At 32.9% G+C, this 23343-nt stretch overlaps 1 protein-coding gene across 1 annotated transcript in view; it reads left to right on the forward strand.

Annotated features, from left to right (window-relative positions):
• Positions 1-23343, forward strand: part of FOXP2 (forkhead box P2) — a 605419-nt gene that overhangs the window by 537256 nt on the left and 44820 nt on the right. Inside the window, exons 7-12 of the mRNA XM_063642138.1 lie at positions 3043-3180; positions 4082-4132; positions 4295-4489; positions 6011-6185; positions 17189-17402; positions 19446-19550. Coding sequence (XP_063498208.1) covers positions 3043-3180; positions 4082-4132; positions 4295-4489; positions 6011-6185; positions 17189-17402; positions 19446-19550 — 878 coding nt within the window. The remainder of the gene's footprint in view (positions 1-3042; positions 3181-4081; positions 4133-4294; positions 4490-6010; positions 6186-17188; positions 17403-19445; positions 19551-23343) is intronic.

Below are 23343 nucleotides of genomic sequence, written 5' to 3' on the forward strand. Positions count from 1 at the left end.
ATCTTTATTCATTTTTATCAGTGAATACCTAGAGTAGCTTGTGGTAGCAAGGAAATGAAATGGGACAGTAACAATAAACGATGAGGGAGGAGAAGAGGAAATGTGTCGCTTAAAATGAGTCACTTAAAAATGAAGGCTCTGCATTTCTCAAATTGCAAGTGGATGAGTCTGCAATATTACTGACCTTTGTTGTAGAAAAAAACTAGTTTTTTCTTTATTAAATAACTTAGATTTTTAGTAATCTCCTTAGTTTGGGTGAGCTTATATATGTGGATTTAGAGATGATAGTATTACTTTATTTGTAGTGTTAGAAAACCCTCAGAAGTGTACCTGTGTTTTTCTACCTATACAATTAATTTTATGTCTTTTGTACACATAGAAGTAGAGTGTTCAATCATGTATGTGTTAATTGGCTTATCTTTCTATTTATTTTTATATCTGTATATTGTCAATTTTAGATGGCAGTTTCCTAGAAGATAGGCCAGAATCTGATTAAAATTTTAAAAAATCACATACATGTGACCATTTAATACGTGTGATCTTAAGAAGATAATGATTTCATGGTTATATTTATGTCATAACTATTAATTGAAGGGCACTCAAACCATTTTAAGAGTAAAAATAATCATCTAACTTATGTAGTGTAAGGACTAATATACTCTAAAGAATGTGAAGATAGAAAACTTTCTTAAATTTGCTCATTTATCAAATCAATCACAATAGCAACAAACTCTACAGTCATATTATATGTATAAGCTGAAATCTGACTGTAAACTCGTAGTGGTTTATGGCATACCTCCATTCATAGAACTTTCCCCATAAAGTTCATTTATCATTATACATAAAATATTTGTACTTGTAGGTATAGGAATAATTAAGGGATAATTAAAACACTATATACTGAAAAAATAAGGGGCGGTTATGTGAGAGAAGTGTGACAAGCTTCTTATCTATGATTAACTTTATAGAAAGCATCTCTCTCTCTCTCTCACTATATATATATATATATCCATGTACATATCTATAAACTCTATATCATCTGTCTATCTATCTAGATTGACAGCCTTTTTAGTTTAATATGTCTGTCTTTCTCTGTCCATTTCAGTTTGATTCCTTGTTATTTGGAAATAGTATGAGGTAAATGATTGTTCGAAGAAAAGACATTTTTGTAGATTGATACATCTTTTTTTCTAACTACTTGTTCTAACCATTCTATTTGTTTATCAAAGAACAAGCAGTTAGGTAAACTGACAGTCAATTTTATAAAACAACTAAACACTTGAAAAACCCATTGGTGAATTAATTTTACAATATACATTTCAGAATGCTTTTTATTATAATAAATTCAAATTCAGTAATTTATAGGTATGCTAGCATATTCTTTAAAAATACACAAATATTTTTTAAAATCACTGAATTTCTATCATAATGTTTCAAGTTACTCAATTTGATCTAATTAATCTGAATATGTTAACATGGAGAAAAGAAAAGACATTGCTATTTTTCAGTGTTAAATATGAAAGGTTTTGATTTATTTAGTTCTTTATTTCTTTTTGGAGGAAGAATTAATCCTCCCTGGATTTCGTTTTTTTTTCCTTCTGCTTCTTCTAACCTCTTTTCATTATTAATTTCTCCTTTCTTCAAACATAAAGTGCCACACTGGAGAAGTTTGAACTGCGTTAAAAATGACTATTAAAATAAGTTGTGAACCATATCTACTAATCTTTTTTGGTTTTCAAAGACATGTTGCCCAATAAACTTGTTCTAAAACAGTATTTGTATAAATACTTGCTTTTATTTACAGTAAAAGTGAATTGTTTTTTCTAGGAAAGTGATTGCTATTTCAAAGGTTGCAAACTTGGAAAGTTGACAAGTTGTTTGATTGCATACTGGTTAGTACAAGTAATGCCTCAAACAGTGTTACTTGCCTTCTATCTGAGCATATACTTTAGGTTTCTATACCTGTTTTTCTGATCACCACTCTTGCCATCCTCTTCCTATTTCTTCACATCCGTTCCGACTTTCTCTAGGGCTTTCCCACTAGCTTGTCCTTTTTCTATATTTTCCTTCCTTCCTTCCTTCTTTCTCCTTTATATCTTTTTCTCCTTCCTTGTCTTATTTTTGCCTCTCATCCTCAGAACCCTGAAGATAAAGGAAGTAGTGGCAAAAAAGTTTTAAGTAAATTACTTTTATTATTTTCAGTTTAATGAATAACCTTTGAGTAATTGCTAAATTTTTGTACTTCCTGGTATAAGCTTAGTTGCTTGAAATAAGAAAAGGTTTAAAGAAGAAGCTAGAATACTAGTTTTATGAGTTCTTTCAGAAGACCTATGTATGTCATTATTTTTCTGGATACACACACACACACACACACATATATATATCTCCTATATGAATTATCACATGTTCTCATATGCTAAATTTTATTACTATATGTATTTTCTAGTACTTTATTATGTATATATAAAATTTGGAAGATGGTGATTACATTTTTAAGTAAGTATACTATATACATGCTTTTTACTAGTTTAGATAACATTTATATGCATTATTTCCAATTTTTAAATCTTTATTATTTATTTTAATTACACTTTTAAGACATTTCAAAAACCTTTGTATTTATAGCACAGTGACATTGATGAGATGATCAATTATGAAATATTGAGAACACCACCATGTGGTGGTTTATTTTTAACTATAGATATTATAGCCGAAGTTCAAATATCTAAGCATGTTAAATAAGAGCTATTTATTTCATCAAACATAAAGAGTTTGATGAAATATCTAAGCATGTTAAATAAGAGCTATTTATTTCATCAAACATAAAGAGTTTGATGAAATCTGATGCCTCTGGAAAGCTAGTGTCTATGTTTTGTGATACTTTAGTACTATTGTAAAGAAGTTATAGTAAAATGTGACATAAAAATTATTGATCATCAATGCTAAAGAATTTATAAAAGATAACATAATATTTGTGAAGTCAATTAACAGATATTTGGTTATGACCACGAATTTCTCTTTCTCTTTCTCTTTCTGTGCAAGGTGCCTGTGTCAGTGGCCATGATGACTCCCCAGGTGATCACCCCTCAGCAAATGCAGCAGATCCTTCAGCAACAAGTCCTGTCTCCTCAGCAGCTCCAAGCCCTTCTCCAACAACAGCAGGCCGTCATGCTGCAGCAGGTAATGTGGGTTACCTGCTTTGGTGTTCTAGCATGACTTAGAAGGTGTGCACTTATGTTGAAAGTGCAGTGGGCATATTTGACCATTCAGTCTCCATTTGAAAGGACAACCTATTAGCGTGCTAGAACATAAATTTAGAACTCGTAAGAAAATCTAGATCGCTTAGTTTTTTAAAAAAATTATTAAAGTCTAGAATAAGAGCAGAGAGAGGTGTAATTTGAAAATGGAATGAGCCAATATTTAAATATTCAAATGCTTAGGTACATTCAATTTGTTGACTTGCCAAAAAAAATGCAAAAATACTTACCAGATAATAGTTGCTTTTAAAACTCCTAACACCTTAGCATTCCTTTTAGTTCACAAAAGTATGAAATTTGAATAGACCACTTTGTTAAAATGGAGAAAGTAACATCCCAAATTTTCCTTTTCATAGTATACTCATCGTTTAGAAAGAGAAGAATCTATTTATTACAATGAAATTAGGCAGCTGAGCCACAAATTTATGAAATTTATCTTTTTAAAATAACAAACATAGTGTTCCTAATATATACCATATTGGAACCCTGAGTGTATATGGACTTTATGTTATACACTTACTTATTAGAGAGAAAATAATGTGCTTTACCTGAAATTTTTTATATATAATTACTTTGCTAACTTCTGTGCTGATGACTACAGACCAATTACTTGTAAATCTGACATTGTTCTGAACATCTGATGGATTAAGTTTTTTCCAGTAAGAATCTAGCAACCTGATTTTATGTAGCTAAATTTTTATTCTTACAACTGGTAGAGTATAGCCTAGTTTTTATATGTCAGTAGGACTTCAGATGTAATAATTTAAAGTATTAATTTGGCTCTGACCCTTTAGAATACAGACTTTCTATACCCTTTTGTTTAGGATTTTTTGGATTCTGGATTGGAAAATTTCAGAGCTGCCTTGGAAAAAAATGTATGTAGAGCTGTCTCTTTGAATCCAATGTATATTTTTTGTTGTTTTTATGAGATGAATCTTAATGGATACTCTGCCATATGCCAGTCTAGAAGAGTTTAGGAGATTTATAATACGTGAAACTTTTGCCTTTATTTATTAAAGTCAAAATGGTTTATTCAGCAACAACTACAAGAGTTTTACAAGAAACAGCAAGAGCAGTTACATCTTCAGCTTTTGCAGCAGCAGCAACAGCAGCAGCAGCAACAACAGCAGCAACAACAGCAGCAGCAGCAACAACAACAGCAGCAACAACAGCAGCAGCAGCAGCAACAGCAGCAGCAGCAGCAACAACATCCTGGAAAGCAAGTGAAAGAGGTAGGATCCGGTTATCTCATTGATACATAACAGTTTGCAGTTAAGAAGGGGCTTTGAGCGGCAAGAATAGTCTTAGATCTTCCTATAACAAGGCTCTTGCTGTCAAAGTTGCAGTATTATATATTTTTACTGAGCTTAATAACAGTGACAGGCTCTCAGGCTCTCCTTTTTTGTAGCATGGGACTTGAGAGTTACAATCTAATGCTGCTGTCGTCTAATGTTCACTAATGAATCACAGTACAAAGAGCAAGCTGTGTGGTGGACAAAGTACTGATTATCTTGTATTCATGGAGAATCTAAGTTGGTGAGGGAACCTTATTTTTCTCAGTGGTGCAGCTCAGAGAACATGCATGCAAATTTGGCCTATTGTTGGGGGTGGGGAGACTAGGGGAGAAACTGGTTGAGCACAGATTTCAAAGTCACGGGCCCCTGATTAATGAACTGCTACTGTAGGTTTAGAGTGGCGAGTAGAAAGTTACAGTTTGATATGCTCATAAATCAAACTGACAAGCGGGCTTCTCAGGCCTAGCTTGCACTTGTCAGCAAACTGCATCAAATATAAACATAATACAAACAAAACATGTTGAAGTAGTTAAATTGATCAGCAGGTATCAGAGCCGTTGTCTTCAAGCTGCCCATTATGCAAACGTACAGGAAACAGTTTTGACCTCCTGAGGCTTTGTTTCTGTTTGGATTTGTGAATAGAATTTCAGACAGCCATCAACTACAGAATAGAAATTGCTCCCTTATTTCTCCCGAGGCTTTGGGCAATCCACATGACTTGCTCCATTATGCAGTCTGTTTTCCAGTGAGCGCATCACAAGTTTCTCTTTTCCCCAAACTAAAAAGGAAAGGTCTTCCACAGCAGCTTGTCTTTCTCTGAAGTGTGACTGCCATCTCATACCCTCTGGAGTCCAAAGACCTCTGGTTTGTCTTGTAATGCCTCACAAAATTGGAAGTTATACTTTTTCTTATAATAAGGGCACTTTTTTTTTTTTTTGCCTGGAACGTAATTCTGCCTTTAATATATTCCAACAAGAGAGGAGAAGAGAGAGAGAGCTAACAGGCCTATCCTATGAAGGCTACATCCCAGTTTACTAATAGATCACCAGAGACCACATTCATGGACCTCTGCAGATCAAACTTATTCAATTGGAAAAAAAAAATAGTGTGTTGTAGAAGTTGACTATTTCTGTAAAGTAGTGTTCTTTTAATCTAGAGAAATGTATTATTATCTACAATAAGTAGATTTTAAAAAGCTGAACGTTTATTACATACTATCTCTAGACGTTGCTCCATACTTTTTTGATGCAAGTTTCTTGGTTCTCTAATACTGTTTAATAATTGAAAGAAAGGCAACTGAAAATCTGGAACTTACTCACATTCTCCCACTGAACTTTGACTATGGGATGACCAGAAAACCCACTCAGGCAATGAAAGGAGTGTGTATTTCCCTGTAAGAGAGCTGTTTGTACAGACCATGTTCTCTGCTGTTTACTGGTTTGGGTTTTCTGATACCAGCAGCAGCAGCAGCAGCAGCAACAGCAGTTGGCAGCCCAGCAGCTTGTCTTCCAGCAGCAGCTTCTCCAGATGCAACAACTCCAGCAGCAGCAACATCTGCTCAGCCTTCAGCGTCAGGGACTCATCTCCATTCCACCTGGCCAGGCAGCACTTCCTGTCCAATCGCTGCCTCAAGGTACATACAAAATGTTGTGCACTCTTCATTTCAAATCTTGTACTTTCTACCATTTCCTGGCCTTTCTGCCATATACTTTGAGAAATTTTGTTTTTATGACTTTCAAATTTATTATTAAAACATGATTGTTAACATGGCAGCATGACCCATTTTCTAGAGGCTCAGAAATTTTACCATATATTGCTTTCAAGTGTGAAGTAAAACTTTTAAGTGTTTTGTTAGATATTAAATGTGTATTTATTAGTCTTATGGGCACAAAATGATTTATAAGGGCAACACAATTCCAGCACTATTGAATATACAGGAGGATCTGCAGGGAATTGGATTACCAGGAAGGCTGACAGCAGTCCATTTAACTAAATGAGCTGATAGGAGTTTGGTGGACAACTGATAAGAGAAAGATAAAAGTTCCTAATCTTCACACTGAAATCACCACATGTAAAAGAGAGGGTTTATGAATTTCTATAGAGCACGTTCCAAGTTAAGCTTTGTAGAACCCCATCCTAGGTCACAGGACGTATCCATTCTTTTTTCTCTCAAATAATATTGCCTATGCATGTATTGTAAACTATAGTTTTAAAAAATCTGTCAACTGTATTCTTATTTTTCTGTAAGAAAAATTTGGAGGTACTCTGATAATACAATTGTATGTCATATCCATAACCCTTCACTTTTGGGAAATGGAGAGTTTTAAATAAAAAAAGACAAATAATGGTAAACAAATTACTGTGTGCTAAAATTCTCAATTCAGGTAAGTTATATATCATTACACTTCATAAAAGGATATTCTAACTTGCATTTGGATTTTGTTGGGACAAACATTAATCCAAATGTACATTAATTCAAATTAATTATATTTGTCACAGAGGAGTTCATATTGTAGTAGCGTTGGCTGCACATTTTGCTGACTCTAAAGGACATGCTAAAGAAAATCGGCCGGGCGCGGTGGCTCACGCTTGTAATCCCAGCACTTTGGGAGGCCGAGGCGGGTGGATCACGAGGTCAGAAGATCGAAGACCACGGTGAAACCCCGTCTCTACTAAAAATACAAAAAAATTAGCCGGGCGTGGTGGCGGGTGCCTGTAGTCCCAGCTACTCGGAGAGGCTGAGGCAGGAGAATGGCGTGAACCCGGGAGGCGGAGCTTGCAGTGAGCCGAGATCGCGCCACTGCACTCCAGCCTGGGTGACAGAGCGAGACTCCGTCTGAAAAAAAAAAAAAAAAAGAAAAGAAAATCAAGAGTATCGTGGTAATGTTCTCTCTTTTTATTTATCAAATTAATAATGTCTCTTTGGCTTTTTTTTCCCTGATTTTCCTCTCTCACTTGACTTCAGATCTTCTAATTCACCTGATTGAAGCACTCCTAGGAAATCAAAAAAGATAAAGTTTAAATAGCAAAAGAAAAACAAGGCAATAAGCCTATTTTTCTGAGTTATTCTAAAGAAAATTGGAATAAATCATAGCGTCATTATATCAATGAATGTTCTATTCACAATTATTCTTATTTAGAAAAATAAATACAATTTAAAGACATGAAAAAGTAAAAAAGAAAAGAGTTTATAAAATTATTTCAATGTAAACATAGATTTCTTCAATAGAAACTATACTAAACTATACTAAAACAGAAACACTATTTTTTTTGTTTTCAGTAAAGTTCAAATGAAATCTGTATTTAGGATATAATTATATGAGAATTTCCTCAACAGAAAAGCATGATCTACCACAATCTTATTTTATTAATTCAAGTAAACATTTTAAGAAAGTTTAAAATATGTGCTAATAGAAACACAATGTAACTTGTTTAAAACATATTGTGAAACCACATTCTTTCAAAACAAGCAAAAAACATCTCTCTGAACAATGAAATTTATAATGATATAATCATTCTAATAGTTTTCAAATAGAAATTACCTGAATTCAAATTAAAATTTATTTTCATAGAATCCTTGTTTCTCCCTTTTCTTCTGTTTTTATCCTTGGTAAGATATATGAGTGATAAAATGAGAAAATGGCGAACATTTAGGGAAAGGAAAGTAAATCTGAAAACATCTGTCTTTGAGCTGAAAATTTATATTTTAAAAAGGAAAAAAGATGAAATCACTCAACTATGTTTTCATTAATATAGGTTAAAAAAATCCATTTGAATAATTGTAGGGCCACAAATGTAGTTGGTTCACCGATCCAAGTTTGTGTTGTTGCCATGTAAGCCACACAAACCGGCATCATTGTCTTGTTTTTTATGATTTAAATGATTAAGTGTGAAAAATATCATTGTAGAGGCTCATTGTGTGTTGAATACACCAGCAACAGTAAAGGAACCTAACGTTATGGTACTATGCTGGAATCCCAAAACTAGAGTGGGAAAAAGTAAAGAAATATTTGTTGTACAGTGTAAGCCCTGAATCATTTCTTCCTTAGTTAGAGGTTAAGGTAAAAGTATTTTGAATATTTTTATTATCAGTTTCCAGTTCACTTTGTACCAGGTTTTTGGTTGGTTGATTAGCCTTGAAAAATAGCCATATAAAAACTAAGTAGGATTAATGTGCAATGACGGATGATGTTCTCATTGTGTCTTTAAAACTGTATCTTTTTTTTTTTTTTTTTTTTTTGAGGAGTCTCACTCTGTCATCCACACTAGAGTGCAGTGGCGCTAACTCAGCTCACTGCAACCTCCGCCTCCCGGGTTCAAGCAATTCTCCTCCCTCAGCCTTCCAAGTAGCTGCAATTACAGGTGCCCACCACCACGCCTGGCTAATTTTCATATTATTAGTAGAGACAGGGTTTCACCATGTTGACCAGGCTGGTCTCGAACCCCTGACCTCAAGTGATCCGCCTCTCTCGGCCTCCCAAAGTGCTGGGATTACAGGCATTAGCCACTATGCTCGACCTAAAACTATGTCATATTTTATTTATCCCTATAATTTAACACAACTTCTTCATGCTACTTTTAGAGTTACAGCTTCTTAAATTATATTAAAATATATGTATATAACAATGAGAAATAACAAAATTATAAGAATTTTGGTAGAATAGCAGATTTATCTACATTCCTCTCTAAAGTTTTATATTTATCATCTTAGTGTAAATTATTTTAAATATTAATCATTTAAGGTCATCATTAATATTACTATAATATTGGATTTTGGTTAGGCAAGTAAACTTCCATCTGCTAAGTATATGTTTGGTTTGTAAACAGACAGATGATAGGTATATACATAAGTATAGGTATATAGGTATATACATACATATGTCAAATAGAAAGGATGGATTTATAGTTCCATCTTGAATAATATACTGATTATAAATATATGTAATATATAAGTAACATAGTTTATATATTATCTAGTAATGAAATTTAGTGAAACATTTTAATGAACCAGTATCATTGTCTATTGGTTAGGAAAGATGAAGTTAACTTTAAACATTGATATGTTTGTGACATCCGATAAACGTTTGTGTACTCTAATCCACAATATATTCACACATTTACTATGACTATATGGATAAGAATACATGTGGTGATGATTTTCTGTCACTCCAAGTTTTTACTTATTTTTTCATTTATGAAAGTTATTTAAAAGATAAGATTTTCATTACCAGTTTGAAAGACCAAACAGAGAACGCTAGATTCTAGCCAGGATTCTTCTGAATTAACACATTATAGAACTAGAGAATCTCAGAATAAGAGTGGTTGAATAATAATTAAAAATGAAATATTTTGAAATAAAATATAATGTTTTTTAGGCTGAGTTAGAATTATGCCGAAGATAGTCTTTGGGCGCAATATTCAGCCAAAATTAGCTATTTGGCTTTGGCTTCATTCCATGCTTACGGAGGTCTAAGTAGCCAAATGCCTACTTCTGGCATCCTGGATTTACTTCTTAATCAATGATCCTATGCTTGCATAGATTACTATTGTATGTAATTGTAGCAACAACACTACCAATATGAACAATCCATGTCATGCAACAATATTACCATGTCAGTATTCCCTTTCAAATATCAAAGTTTTCCATTTGTAATTTGAGGGAAAAAAATTTATTTGATGCTTTGTGTGCTAAAATTTCATCACTGAATTGAAGTTTTAATGTACATTTATTATTGCAGGTATAAAACTCTGCCAAGCTACCTGTGAATGCTGTTAATTTTATGTTTAAAAAACTAGTAAATACTTACATATATAGAAAAATATTGAGTGTGTTGAGTTAGTTTTTGAAAAAATATAAAAACATTGAGATTAAATTGTATCATAACTCTATAATTCTTGTAGAATTATTTTGTGAACTAGAATGTATAACATTAAAATGAATTTAATTCCATTTATCTCATAAGTGTCTTTTTAAAGTTTTATTTGGCAATTCTTTACATCTTAAGAGGAAGACTCGAAAGCAGCATGTCCACTTTGCCATATTAAAATATGATGAGAAAAAGGAAACATCATTGGCTTTGTAATAGAATATCAATCAAGCTTTTAAAATGCAACCTGTAAAAAATGATAGTACTAATTTTTGTTAATATCAGATGTATTCACATATCCCAGAAGTTCCTTCTTTTGTGAAGATAATTTATCTTTGATCTCAGTTTCAGCTGAAAACCTGCTTCTGCTAAATTTGGCATTTGGGCAAAGCGTGTATTTAATTTATCTCTCATTAGACAGGCATTTTAAAGATGGGCATTGTATCTGTAGGTGTTAGTAGACCGCTAGTCAAATATAAATCGATAATATGTTGAGTTAGTCAAATTATAAATGAACACCCAGATCTCTGAAGGATACTACAGAAACTGGAACTCTCTTCTGAAGAAGAGATATGGGTATCCAGAGGTCAAGGCTGGTAGGGAAGTTTACTTTTGTAATATATACCCTTTTCTGTGATTCAATTATTCTGGCCATGTATGTATACTTGTTTTTAAGTTTCACATCTTAAAATATAAAATTTAAGATGAAAACTGAAAAGTACATAGTAATATCTCAGTGATTCAAATTCAAATATTAAATATCAATTTGGCTTAACAGAATATATATAATACAAATGTTTCTAACAAAACTCACTTTTATTACTTTAAATTATAAGTAACTTTAGAAAATAAGTGGCATATCACTAAATAAGTTAGTTAAAAATTAACAGTATACATACTTTGCATCATAATATATACAATTATTTGTTTAACATTTGAAAATCAATTACTGGACACAGAAAAAGAAACGACATTGAAAAAATCTTTTTTTTTTTGAGTGTGAAAAAGCTGCTAAGGAGATTTTTTACTAATAAAAATTGCTTTTTACTTATTTTAGTAATAAGTAAACATCACCTTAGCAGCATTTTCAAAGCTGTGTTGAAACTAGCATAGACATTTTTAAACTTCGTGTGCCTTAAGGACATATAATCTAGATATGAATTAATTTTAATTAATTCTTAGCACAGTGCTTGTCATCTTGTAGATACTCCACAAACTCTGAATGTGGGATTAAGGAATTATTATTAGGCCAAGTACAGTGAATCACACCTATAATCCCAGCAATTTGGGAGGCTGAGGCTGGAGGATCACTTCAGCCCAGGAGTTCAAGACCAGCCTGGGCAACATAGTGAGACCCTGTCTTTACAAAAAATAAAATAATTAGCTGAGCATGATGACGTATGCCTGTGGTCGGTCACATCCCAGCTACTTGGGAGGCTCAGGAGGGAAGATCACTTCAGCCCAGGAGGTCAGGGCTACAGTGATCTGTGATCATGCCATTGCACTCCAGGGAGACCCTGTCTTAAGAATTATTATTAAGTTGTATTATCTGTGGTATGATAGGCAGTTTGATTAAGGAATTACCCTTTCGTTTACTCAGCTCCTGTGGTAAAAACCTTTTAATATTTGTGGTACTGGCAGTGAATAAGCACAAGCCCAAGTTATCATCCAGAAGTAGAATAGGGATTCCCAATTTTTTGTGGCCATGGAATTTTAAAATTGCACAATTACAAAACTTTTTGGCACTACTAGTATATATATCCTTGAAATAAGAGAAACCGAATAATCTTCACTTAAGATAAAAGTTCTCTATTAATCATAATAGTCTAGTCCACAGATTCCCAGAATATGTTTGCCAGTACACGAGTGTTCTGGCCAAATTTTAAAACTCTTTCAAGTAATATTCTTTGAGCTTTCACTGACTGCAGGCACTCTTATAGACACTGGGGATATAGCAGTGAAGAAAACAGACAAAAATCCCTGCCATCATAAAACACACATTTTAGTGTAGAAGGCAGACGATAAATAAGTTAAGTAAAATATATAGTGGTGAGTACTAAGGAGAGAAATAAAGGCAAGAATAGGAAAAACCTAAGTAACAATAGGAAAATGGGGTGACCCTCAGACGGAGTCCTGAGAAAAGGATTAATGAGTAATGACCTGAAAATGAGAGGAAGCTCTGCGACAGAGTAGCTCTAGAGCAAGGCCTTTTTTTTGCCTTAGTGTCCCCATCTCTAACATAGGGATAATAAGAGCAATAATAATGATAATAATGGTTTGGGGTATTAGATTAGATATCATATGTGAAGCACTTAGAAGAATGTCTGCCATATCAAAAGCCCTATGTAAGTATCAGTTAAATAAAACAGAGATGAGGAAAACTCTAAAGAGGACTGAGTTGGGGTTGAGGGAGGGGGCTGTATAAACACGAGCTTAGTTTTGAACATGGAAAGTTTAAGAAACCGGATAAGGTTACGTGGGATTTTCAAATAGAAAGACTGGGGAGGGGTACGGGCTAGGGATCAGTTGGTGACTCCTAAGCTTACACCTGGTATTTAAAACTTACGCAAACTAGTGTAATTGTAAAGAGTTTCTAGGGTTTTTCTTCCTCAAATATAATTGGAAAACGCTGACTTCAAAATGAGATTCAAGTTTTCCTTGTTACTACACATCTCAGAACTATTTTACATGATAATAATAAGTCTCCGAGGTAGAGACCACAGACCTCTTAGATTAACAGCATTTATAAGACTACTGTTCCACGGAACACTGTTTTGGAAATACTGAACTTGTTATATTACTGCCTCAAAAATAACCTAGATTAATTATTGCAAACCATCAAGACTTCAAAGCTCATAAAACTTTCAAAATTGTACAAAATCGATTGGCTAGTTGTTTCACATTTCATAAGTAGTTTTGTAAGCATATAAAAGAGCTGAGCAATTTTTAGGTTGAAAGCTTTGTCCCAAGAGCAAGGTAATAGTTTTCTTTTTAAAAATTTCCCCCCAAAATTACCTGTGCATTGGAATCACCTTTGGAGCTTCAAAAACTACTAATGCCTATGTTTCCCCTCTAAAATTGTGGTTTTATTGGTGTGGGTTGTGGTAAGGCCTTTAGAGATTTTAAAATATGCCCAGGTGATTCTAATATGCAGACATTTGAGGATCCACTGCTGCTAAAAGGAATCTTTCTGACTTCTTTTATTCTCTGCCTCTTATCTATTATATAATTTAACACTGTTTCTTCCTGTTTTTAATTAAGAAACATTATTTGGATTATTTGAATAGGTCATTTATTCTTCTAATATTTATTGAGGGCCTACTAACTGCCTAACATTTGTTACCTTATTGCATTAGCATGGTGATATCACTAATTTTCAGTACAAATGAACAGTATCATAGAAATCTACTTTTAGAAGGCAAGAGGATACTTACATAACTAAATTATTAATAAAATCCAAAAACTGAGTTACCAGTAACATCGTTACTTGGTATAATCTCTAAAACCATCTAAGAGTCTTTAACTGAGATATAAAATGTTGTTAGCCACTCAATCTATGTTAGAAGCAACTAGTGCCATATATAATTCTTTAGACACTGGTCTTGTATTGTAGCAATATTCATATAGAGTATGCCCTTTAAGAGTCACAAAACTTCCATGTGAGCACCAACATGTCTTCGAGAAATGTATGACTCTATTATAATAAATGGAATCTACAAATATTTATTGAGCACATGCCAGGCACTGTTCAAGGCAGTGGAGATATACCAGTAAAACAAGAAATTCCTACTCTTATAAAACTTCATTTGTATTAGAGGGAGACTGGTGATAACAAGAGGTAGACTAGATAGATAGATAGATTAAATGGTTTCAGAAACTGATACATGATTTTTTAAAAAAAGCAGGATTAGGAGTTAAGGAATGCTAGAAGGGAGGGTGGGGAGGGGCAGGGGTTGATAGTATGGTTGGAAACTTAGAGGAGGTGAACTTTGAACCATCTAAGTAAAGGGAGGGAGGAAGCCAAGAACAGGTTGTGGGAACAGCCAGAGCAAAGGTTGGAAAGGGAGCAAATGTTTGATACATTTGAGAAGCAACAGAAGGCTAGTATAACAGAATGAAAAGTGGAGAGCGGTAGATGAGATCAGAGAGAAAGGCAAGAGCCAGATAATAAGTGCAGTGCCCCATAGGCTATAGTAAAGGTTGTTTTTGTTGTTGTTGTTTTCTTATTTTGTTTTCTTCTAAGTATTCTCGAAAGCCTTTGGAGGCCTTGCCTGGGAAGCGACATGACCTAATTTACATTTATGGAGAGAATACTTGGCTACTCCATGAAGAGTAAATTCATATATTCAAGTCAAGGTAATAGCAGGAAGACAGCTGGAAGGCTATAGCTGTGATCCAGGCAAGAGTTGACAATAGAGCAGAGAGGCAGCTGGTAAGATGGTGAAAGTGCTAATGCGAAAGACATGTTGGTGCTATCATGAAAAAGGATTTGCTGATGAAGTTTTCCTGTTGGGACACCTAACATACACCAACAGATAATCAAAATTTATGGTCAGAAAAGTTTCAGAATTCTGGGTTAAAGCAATAATTATAGATCTTTATATAAAAAATTGTTTCCTATGTAACAGAGAAACCTTTCTTTATAAAGCCACTTTCTTTTTTTATGGAAAAAAAAATGGGTTGTAGTAACTTTGGAAACCCGAATTATCCTGTTTTTTCTTTAGGCTCAGGCCTTGTCTTAAATCTCAAGGAGCCAGAATCACGGAAATGATAGCCTTCAGTAGAACCACCTGTACGAAATTGTGATAGGCATAGCAATTTAAGGTTAATGCCGTGATGAATAATATAACCAGAAGTTATGTTTGGAACAGTGAGAATTCTTCTGTTCCTATCGGCTACTTGCCAATACTTAGATATAGTGATATCTAGATCAGGGATTTTTCCATTTGCAGGGATTGGGCTGAGAGAGTTCATTCTTCTCACCATCATATTCTGTTATCTTGCCCCATCTCCCGTGCCTATTCCAACCTGCTTCACCCCACACATCTCTCACATCACTATAGTATCTAATGTAGATGTATGTTCGGTTGGGAGAGGTAGTTTGAGTTGCACTTTCATCTTTATATTAGATGTTATAGATGCACATAGTAATTAAAAACATAGATTTTGGAGCTGCAGAGCAGAGTTTGAATTCTGCCCACTGATCATAAATTGAGTGATTTGGGGCAACATATTTAATGTTTCTGAGCCTTCTTGTAAAATATGATGATTTCTAACCTCAAGTGAGGTTAACTAAGATTATAAATGTAAAGCTCTTAGTAAAATGCCAGAATATAGTAAATACTCTCTTCATTTTTTCCTGTACTTATTTATTCAGTAGTTTTAATATTTTCTTAATATAGTATTTTAAGAGCAAAGATACTCAAGCCAGACTGCCTGGATTTAAATCACAACTTTCCCATGTAGAAGCTATGTGATCTTGGACATATTTGTTAACTTCTCTCTTAGTTTGTTTCCTTTTCCATGAACTGTTTAATCATACCAACTCTATTAGTTTCTACCAAGGATTAAAAGGCACAAGGTCTATAAAAAATATACAAAGACACGGTACTATTTTGTAAGTCAAATATTACAAGCAATAGTCTCTCAATACTTTATTTCAAATTCATAGTTAAAAACTAAAGGATTATATCTAGCTTTTCTATTTTTATTGTTGTATTCAAGTAAATTTGCATAACCTGAACCAGGGAATTGTTTAAAATGAGTAGTTGATTTACTCTATCAGTCATAAATGAAGGAGAAGTTTAGATATTATCTTCTTAACTGATCCAGTTCAGTAAGCATATTGGTTTATTTAAGACACCAAAATTAAATTTAGTTATTTAGTTCATCCCTCTGAGAAATATCAAAATGAACAGATAATTGTCAAATCTCCTATTTTTTTGAGTTGAGTGTTCACTGTTTTTCCCTGGCATTTTTGTTTTCCCTTTTATTTATTTATTTATTTTGATATTATTTTGAAATCTATTTCTCTTTCAATTCCTCACTGACTTAAAAACAAACCTTAATACTAGCAATAAGTAAAAACTACTCTTAGAAGTTGAATAGTTCAATTTTTATTTGTATTTATTTATTAATTTATTTTTATTTTTATTTTATTTTATTTTTTGTTTGTTTGTTTTTGTTTGAGACAGGGTCTCACTCTCACCCAGGCTAAAGTGCAGTGGTACAGTCTCAGCTCACTGCAACCTCTGCCTCCCAGGTTCAGGCGATTTTCCCGCCTCAACTTCCCGAGTAGCTGGGATTACAGGTGTGTGACACCACACCCGGCTAATTTTTGTATTTTTAGTAGAGACAAGGTTTCACCACGTTGGCCAGGCTGGTCTCGAACTCCTGGCCTCAAGTGATTCACCCATCTCAGCCTCCCAGAGTGCTGGGATTACAGGCGTGAGCTACTACGCCTGGCCCTAGTTCAATTTTTAAATGGAACACGCAGGGATTTTTTTTTTAATGCTTGATATTATTCTCAGCAATTTCTTATGTCATTATTCCTCATGCTATTCCCAAATTGGTACTCTTTAGAAAATAAATGATTGTTTTTCAAGACAAAAGCTTTGGTGCTGATAGTGTAAAAGTGATTTTTTGTTGTATATTAATTTATGCAGGTAACATCACTGTTGTTGGTATTAATCTTTTAATAACACAAAGCTCATTATATAAACTTTACCTTTACCTTGTTATGTTAGTGAAGCTTTCTTTCATTTTATAGCTGGCTTAAGTCCTGCTGAGATTCAGCAGTTATGGAAAGAAGTGACTGGAGTTCACAGTATGGAAGACAATGGCATTAAACATGGAGGGCTAGACCTCACTACTAACAATTCCTCCTCGACTACCTCCTCCACCACTTCCAAAGCATCACCACCAATAACTCATCATTCCATAGTGAATGGACAGTCTTCAGTTCTAAATGCAAGACGAGACAGGTAAATCTCATGAGCTTTATTCTATGTTTATCTATTTTCAGATTTTATTTTCACCATTGAGACAACGAAAAAGAACAATTTGTACTTGGAACAAGGACAAAATGTATAGAACAACAGATTAGAAATCTTTAGATTATTTATCTTATTATATTCTTTTTTTTTTTTTTTTTTTGAGACAGAGTCTTGCTCTGTCACCCAGGCTGGAGTGCAGTGGCAGAATCTTGGCTCACTACAAGCTCCGCCTCCCGGGTTCCTGCCGTTCTCCTGCCTCAGCCTCCTGAGTTATCTGGGACTACAGGCGCCCGCCACCACACCCGGCTAATTTTTTGTATTTTTTTTTTAGTAGAGACGGGGTTTCACCGTGTTAGCCAGGATGATCTCTATCTTGTGACCTCGTGATCTGCCTGCCTCGGCCTCCCAAAGTGCTGGGATTACAGGCATGAGCCACTGCGCCCGGCCTATATTCTTTATATTACAGAAAAGCAGTTCAAATACCAAAAGTTTGATGGATGTAGTTTGGGAGTTTGCCTGAAGAAATTTATTTTTTCATGAGTGCATGTGGAATGATTGTATCAATATATTTTTATGACTAAGATATTATGATTAACCTGATTGCTGAGAACATTTTTTAAGCTAAAAATCAGTTCTTTAATTTCAAATAACTCAAAAAAAAAAAAAAAAAAAAAAAAAAGATGCATGGATATCTCTCTTATATGTTTCCAACATATGAATTAGAAATCAGAGAACAGATAAATATATAAACACAAGCATAATAAGCTAGATGATGGAAAATCTGGTTTGTCTTTTTAATTGTTGCATGATGAAATATCTAAATATATAAAGATAAACTTATGTTGGTAATTTTATGATTAAATTCAACTAAAATTTCAGAGAAAAATTATTTGATTTCAGTTATTAATATTAAATGTGTTATGTTAGATAATTTTTAACTACTGTTTTTAGTTGTATAAAAATTGCATTTGTAAAAGGAGCATTCATGTACATTTGTCCTTTAGCTCCAGCATCTTGCTTTCTAATCAAGTCCTTTAAAGTAATTTGCATATAGTTCATAAGCTAAAATATTGCTCAGTTTGAAAAATCTGTTTTTAAAAGATGAAATGTAAGTGTAGAATTCTGAACATAATGGCTTAGGCTTATATATAGCTCCAAACTTCGTATGTAAGTGTAGTGGATTGATAGTGTTCTGTTCTGCAATATGAATATCTGCCTTGCCATAACAAATTCTTTGTCATAAACAAATATTTTCCAAAAAAACATATATTTAATTATAGTACAGTTGAAAATAAAATTCTATAATTCAGTGATGTTTCTGGCCTTCATCTGAGTATCATGGAAATTTTTCTTGTTTGGTTTTATTAGTATAAAGTGGTATGCTCCTGAATGCTTTCATGCTGTTGTTTTAATTGGGATTAATTTGATGACTATGTATTCCAAAAGTTGGTTGATTTCTCTGGGATCTCTCTAATACTCACTTATCAAAAGTCTTCAGCAATTATATAAAGATAAAGCTAATGAATACTGTTCCAAAGTAGATTTTCTAAATCAGGTGTAACTAGTAGAAATCTATGTGGTTTATACATAAATATTAAACAATTTAAATGATCCTAGAGGTCCATATCTTTTTTAAAAAGAGCATTTCAAAATCTTTTGATGGCTGTCCTATTATTCTCTTAAAAATAAAGGTTTTTTTCACTTGACCACATATGAATATATATTTTTTATTTAGAGATAAAATGTTACATCAAGGTCATAAGACAGGATTAGCATATGATATTATACAGTCCTCTTAGTTTTTCATCCTTTATTAACAGTCATCTTTGGCTCTATTTCTCCTCTAATTGGAACATCATCTAGCCTTGGCAGTTGAACTATTCAATAGAACGATTAAATTTTTCTGACTGCTCTGTGCTGAATTGACCTGTTTTGACCTGTTTGTCACTGATCGTAACCTGACAGGCGCTAGCAGCCTGCAACGATTATAGCTTTTTGAGATGAATCTGACGTTGTGTTCTTTTGCTACAGCTCGTCACATGAGGAGACTGGGGCCTCTCACACTCTCTATGGCCATGGAGTTTGCAAATGGCCAGGCTGTGAAAGCATTTGTGAAGATTTTGGACAGTTTTTAAAGTAGGTTTTTTACTTTTATTGGTGGGGGGCGGGGACTGGATTATATGGGCATTTTAGGCACATTGTAAATAAACAAAAGATGAAGGAGGAAAGTAAAAGTCCATTATAAGACATACTTCAAAATTTTTTTGGGTTCCAACAAGTGGATTAGCAAGATCAGGCTTCATCTTTTCATTAAGATATTTTACAAATCATTTGGTAAAGATTTTTGAATGAATGAAAAATATTAGCCTACAATAATATGTCATTAATCACTGGAGACATTTATAACAGAACTATTTATAAAATAGAATTCTCTTAAGTTTTAAGTTTCTAATTAATATTATGTGAGTCATCTTTATATATCTATATGTATATATATATATTTCAGTAAACGTATTTTGAAGGTTTGTTTTTTAATTATGGGCTTTATATATTTTTTTAAAGAGTAGTATTTAGTATATACATGTAACTACAAGAATTAAAAATGAAAGTTTATACTGGCTAAAATTAAAAAAAAACTACATTTCATTTACATTGTTACTTTTTGCCCTTAGAAACATCAAGAAACACACATGGCTATATGTTTGTATAACAGATTACGTGGCTTCTCTAGCTTAAAACCAAAACTTTGTGTATTCTTAATTTTTAATACAATATTTTATTTTTAAAAAAATCATAAGGGGTTCTTTTTCAAGTGAAAATCTTCATCTTTCATGAAATGTTTTCCTTACACAATTCTGGTATACAAGAGATCTAAACAGAGAGCTCCAGATAGGCTTATGGAGATGAGTAACTTCACAGGCTGAGACTCTTATGTTGTCATGGTGCAGCTAACAGGGTGAGTGAACTGTTTCATGCTTCATCAACAATTAAGTTAATTAGCTCATTTGAAATTGCACTGCTTTGTTGCCAGGATGTTGGCAGAAACATCAAAAAGATGTGTTTACAAATGGAAGACTGACTACAGGGTATAGAGCAAAAGCACCTTAACAACCAGGCACAAGTACTTGGCATCACAATAACTTTATAAATGAATTACAGTAAGACTTCCACAAAGATTTTTTTAACCTTTTATCATTTCTAACTAATTAAGAGAAAATTTGCTTCATATACCACTATGGCTCTTTGTAAATGGCCTTAAATGAAAATTTAGACTTTTCTTTTATCAAAACAGTTGTGAGCTGCCATTTCCTTGAGTATGAAATTGATTATAAGCAAAGAGACCATTAAAAAATGTTAGGTAGCTTTGCTGAAGTTTTCTTCTCTAAAAAAAAAAAAAAATTGTTAAAGCAAAGAAAGAACATAGGGATGTTATTTTAACAAATTATTTCCCATTTCCTCATGTGAATACATTAGTCCTTATCAATATATTATTCCTTGTCATTGAAATTATGTAAAGGGCTATAGTTACTGTTTTTTTTAAGAATGGCAAATTATGCCATAGGACTAACCCACTCACCATACATTTTATTGCTCCAAATTGTTCTTTCTGACAAAATTCAAAATAAATCTTTAGGGAAAAAAATACATATTTTCCTTCAGTATGATTTTGTTTATAGCAAATTGAAATAAGCATTTAATTTATCTCAAATATTTATGTTTTTATTACTAACAACCAGATGAATATGAACCCTCATTTTACCTTAGTCTTCTTTCGTATTCATGCCAGTGTTTTTTAAAAAACCAAAGAAATTACAATTAAAAAAAGCATTTCCTTTCAATTAAATATCAACTTTGGTTCCAAAGACTGACCATTTTTCCAACCCATTAACTTTATAGGGATGACAGAACTCATGACAGGAGGTTTTAAAGCCTTTTTTTAGTCCATTTTTGTTTTGATATGCTTTAGATTCACTAACTCAAAGATCTGTGATAAATTCTGTTAACAGAGCTAATGTAAGTGTACTGACCGAAGTGAAATATTGATTAGATATACTTTACATAGTGGCATTGTCTTCCTGAAAATGTGTTAGAAATTTGAAAAGAAAGAAAATATCTCATTAAATGAATTAACTTCAGTTATTCAAAAAAAGTTTATGTAGCATCTGTGTGGGAAGTGAAAATGAAGGAAAGCATAATCACTTACACAGATTTTCTCAGAGGACTTTGTTTTCCTTTGTAATAATGGAGAAAATTGAGGATTTGGGGAGGAAAATGATAGGTAAATTAAAAAGCTGTGAAAGATTTTTAGTTCTCATTTTTTCGTGTGTATCTGTTCTCCCAAAATTGTATATCCAGTGTTTATTATAAAAGTTTTTTAGGAAAATATTATTGTGCATTTTTAGTTCTAATATACACTAGAAATAAATTTTACAGCTTCAGCCTTAATTTGATATCACATAACTTATCTTTTGGTTTGAAATAAAAGGAAACCATTCATTTTTACTATTTAGCTGACATATATTAAATTAAAAAGAATAATAGAAAATATAATGAGTCCCAAATTATTTTTTTCACGTTACATCTCAAAACAAACTGGTGGAATCCCTCTATTTTTATCTTTCACCAAATGAAAAGCCATTATAGGACAGTTGCTTATGTATAACACATATATATGTACCTGTGTATTATATATATATTTATGTATTATATATATTTATGTGTTATATATTCTTATTCTTATATGTTCTTTATATATTCTTTAATTCTTATATACTCTTTAATTGAGGCACTCTTTTCAGTTGGATAAAAAAAATTCAGACTAAGTTAGAAGTAGTTATTTGTAACAGCAAGATGAAAGCAGAAAATACAAAATGATGAAGGAAGTCCAGGATAAAAAAGTGTTCAGGAAAATTTTTGAGTTTTACTGTAAAGTAGGTGTTGACAGAAGCTAACCATTTTTCCTGACCACTAATTGAGTATCTCACTAGATCACTAAAAGCATTTAATACTAGTTCTTCATTACTGTCTTATAAATGTCACAGAGTAATAACATCTGACAAAACTTTAGAGTAGTTTGTCTGCAAAATTAATTATCATTCCATTGGAACTAAGTCAGCTTGAATATAGATGGATTGACTTTTAGAGCTTAAGCCAAAAGGTTTACAATATAGCATCCCATTTAGCAGACAAGTGTTCTTGAACCTGCATGCATAGATGCCAACACACAAAACATGGTCTGAGATACAAAGGTGGAAATACTCTCCTTTAAGAAAGGCAGGATGGCTAGTGTCTATAAAGATATTAATGTATTAAAGATTAATTAGTAGATGGGTGTAAATGAGTTAAATTTATTACAGACTAAATTTTTAAGGCTTGATACTATATGAAGAGCAGTAGAAAATATAGTGGAAACAGAGTAGTTTATTTAATAGAAATTTGTTTTCTTTTTCATTGCAGGTGACTACTCTAAAAATTATGCTCTTACTTAATGTGTATTGTCTATTTCTTTGTCTTTGACTAGGCAGCATGGCTACAAAATTATGACCTCAAGAAGGCATTCTTTGAACTTGTCAGAATGTTGTTTCTTTTGGTGACAGTGCCCCCATCTCTCAAAACTAAGGCATCTCACATAATCAACTAAATGAATAGTGACAGCTAACATTTTGTATTTAAACTCCTGTCAGTGTTTAAACATAAAAAGCTTGATGCAAAGTAAATCAAACACCAGTGATATGCAAGTGAAACATTTTGTTAAAACAGTCTTTGACATACTTGGATTTAAATCTGATCCCTTTTTAGCTTATAAAATGCTACAACTTTAAATGAATTTGAAAAATCCAAAGGTTAAAATTGAATCACTAATCTGGATTATATATAATTGAAGTTACCACATACATTCACAATCATCTATAAAACCTTCGTTAAAGAG

The sequence above is a fragment of the Symphalangus syndactylus genome, chromosome 6 (assembly GCF_028878055.3).
Source record: "Symphalangus syndactylus isolate Jambi chromosome 6, NHGRI_mSymSyn1-v2.1_pri, whole genome shotgun sequence".
Classification (NCBI taxonomy): domain Eukaryota; kingdom Metazoa; phylum Chordata; class Mammalia; order Primates; family Hylobatidae; genus Symphalangus; species Symphalangus syndactylus.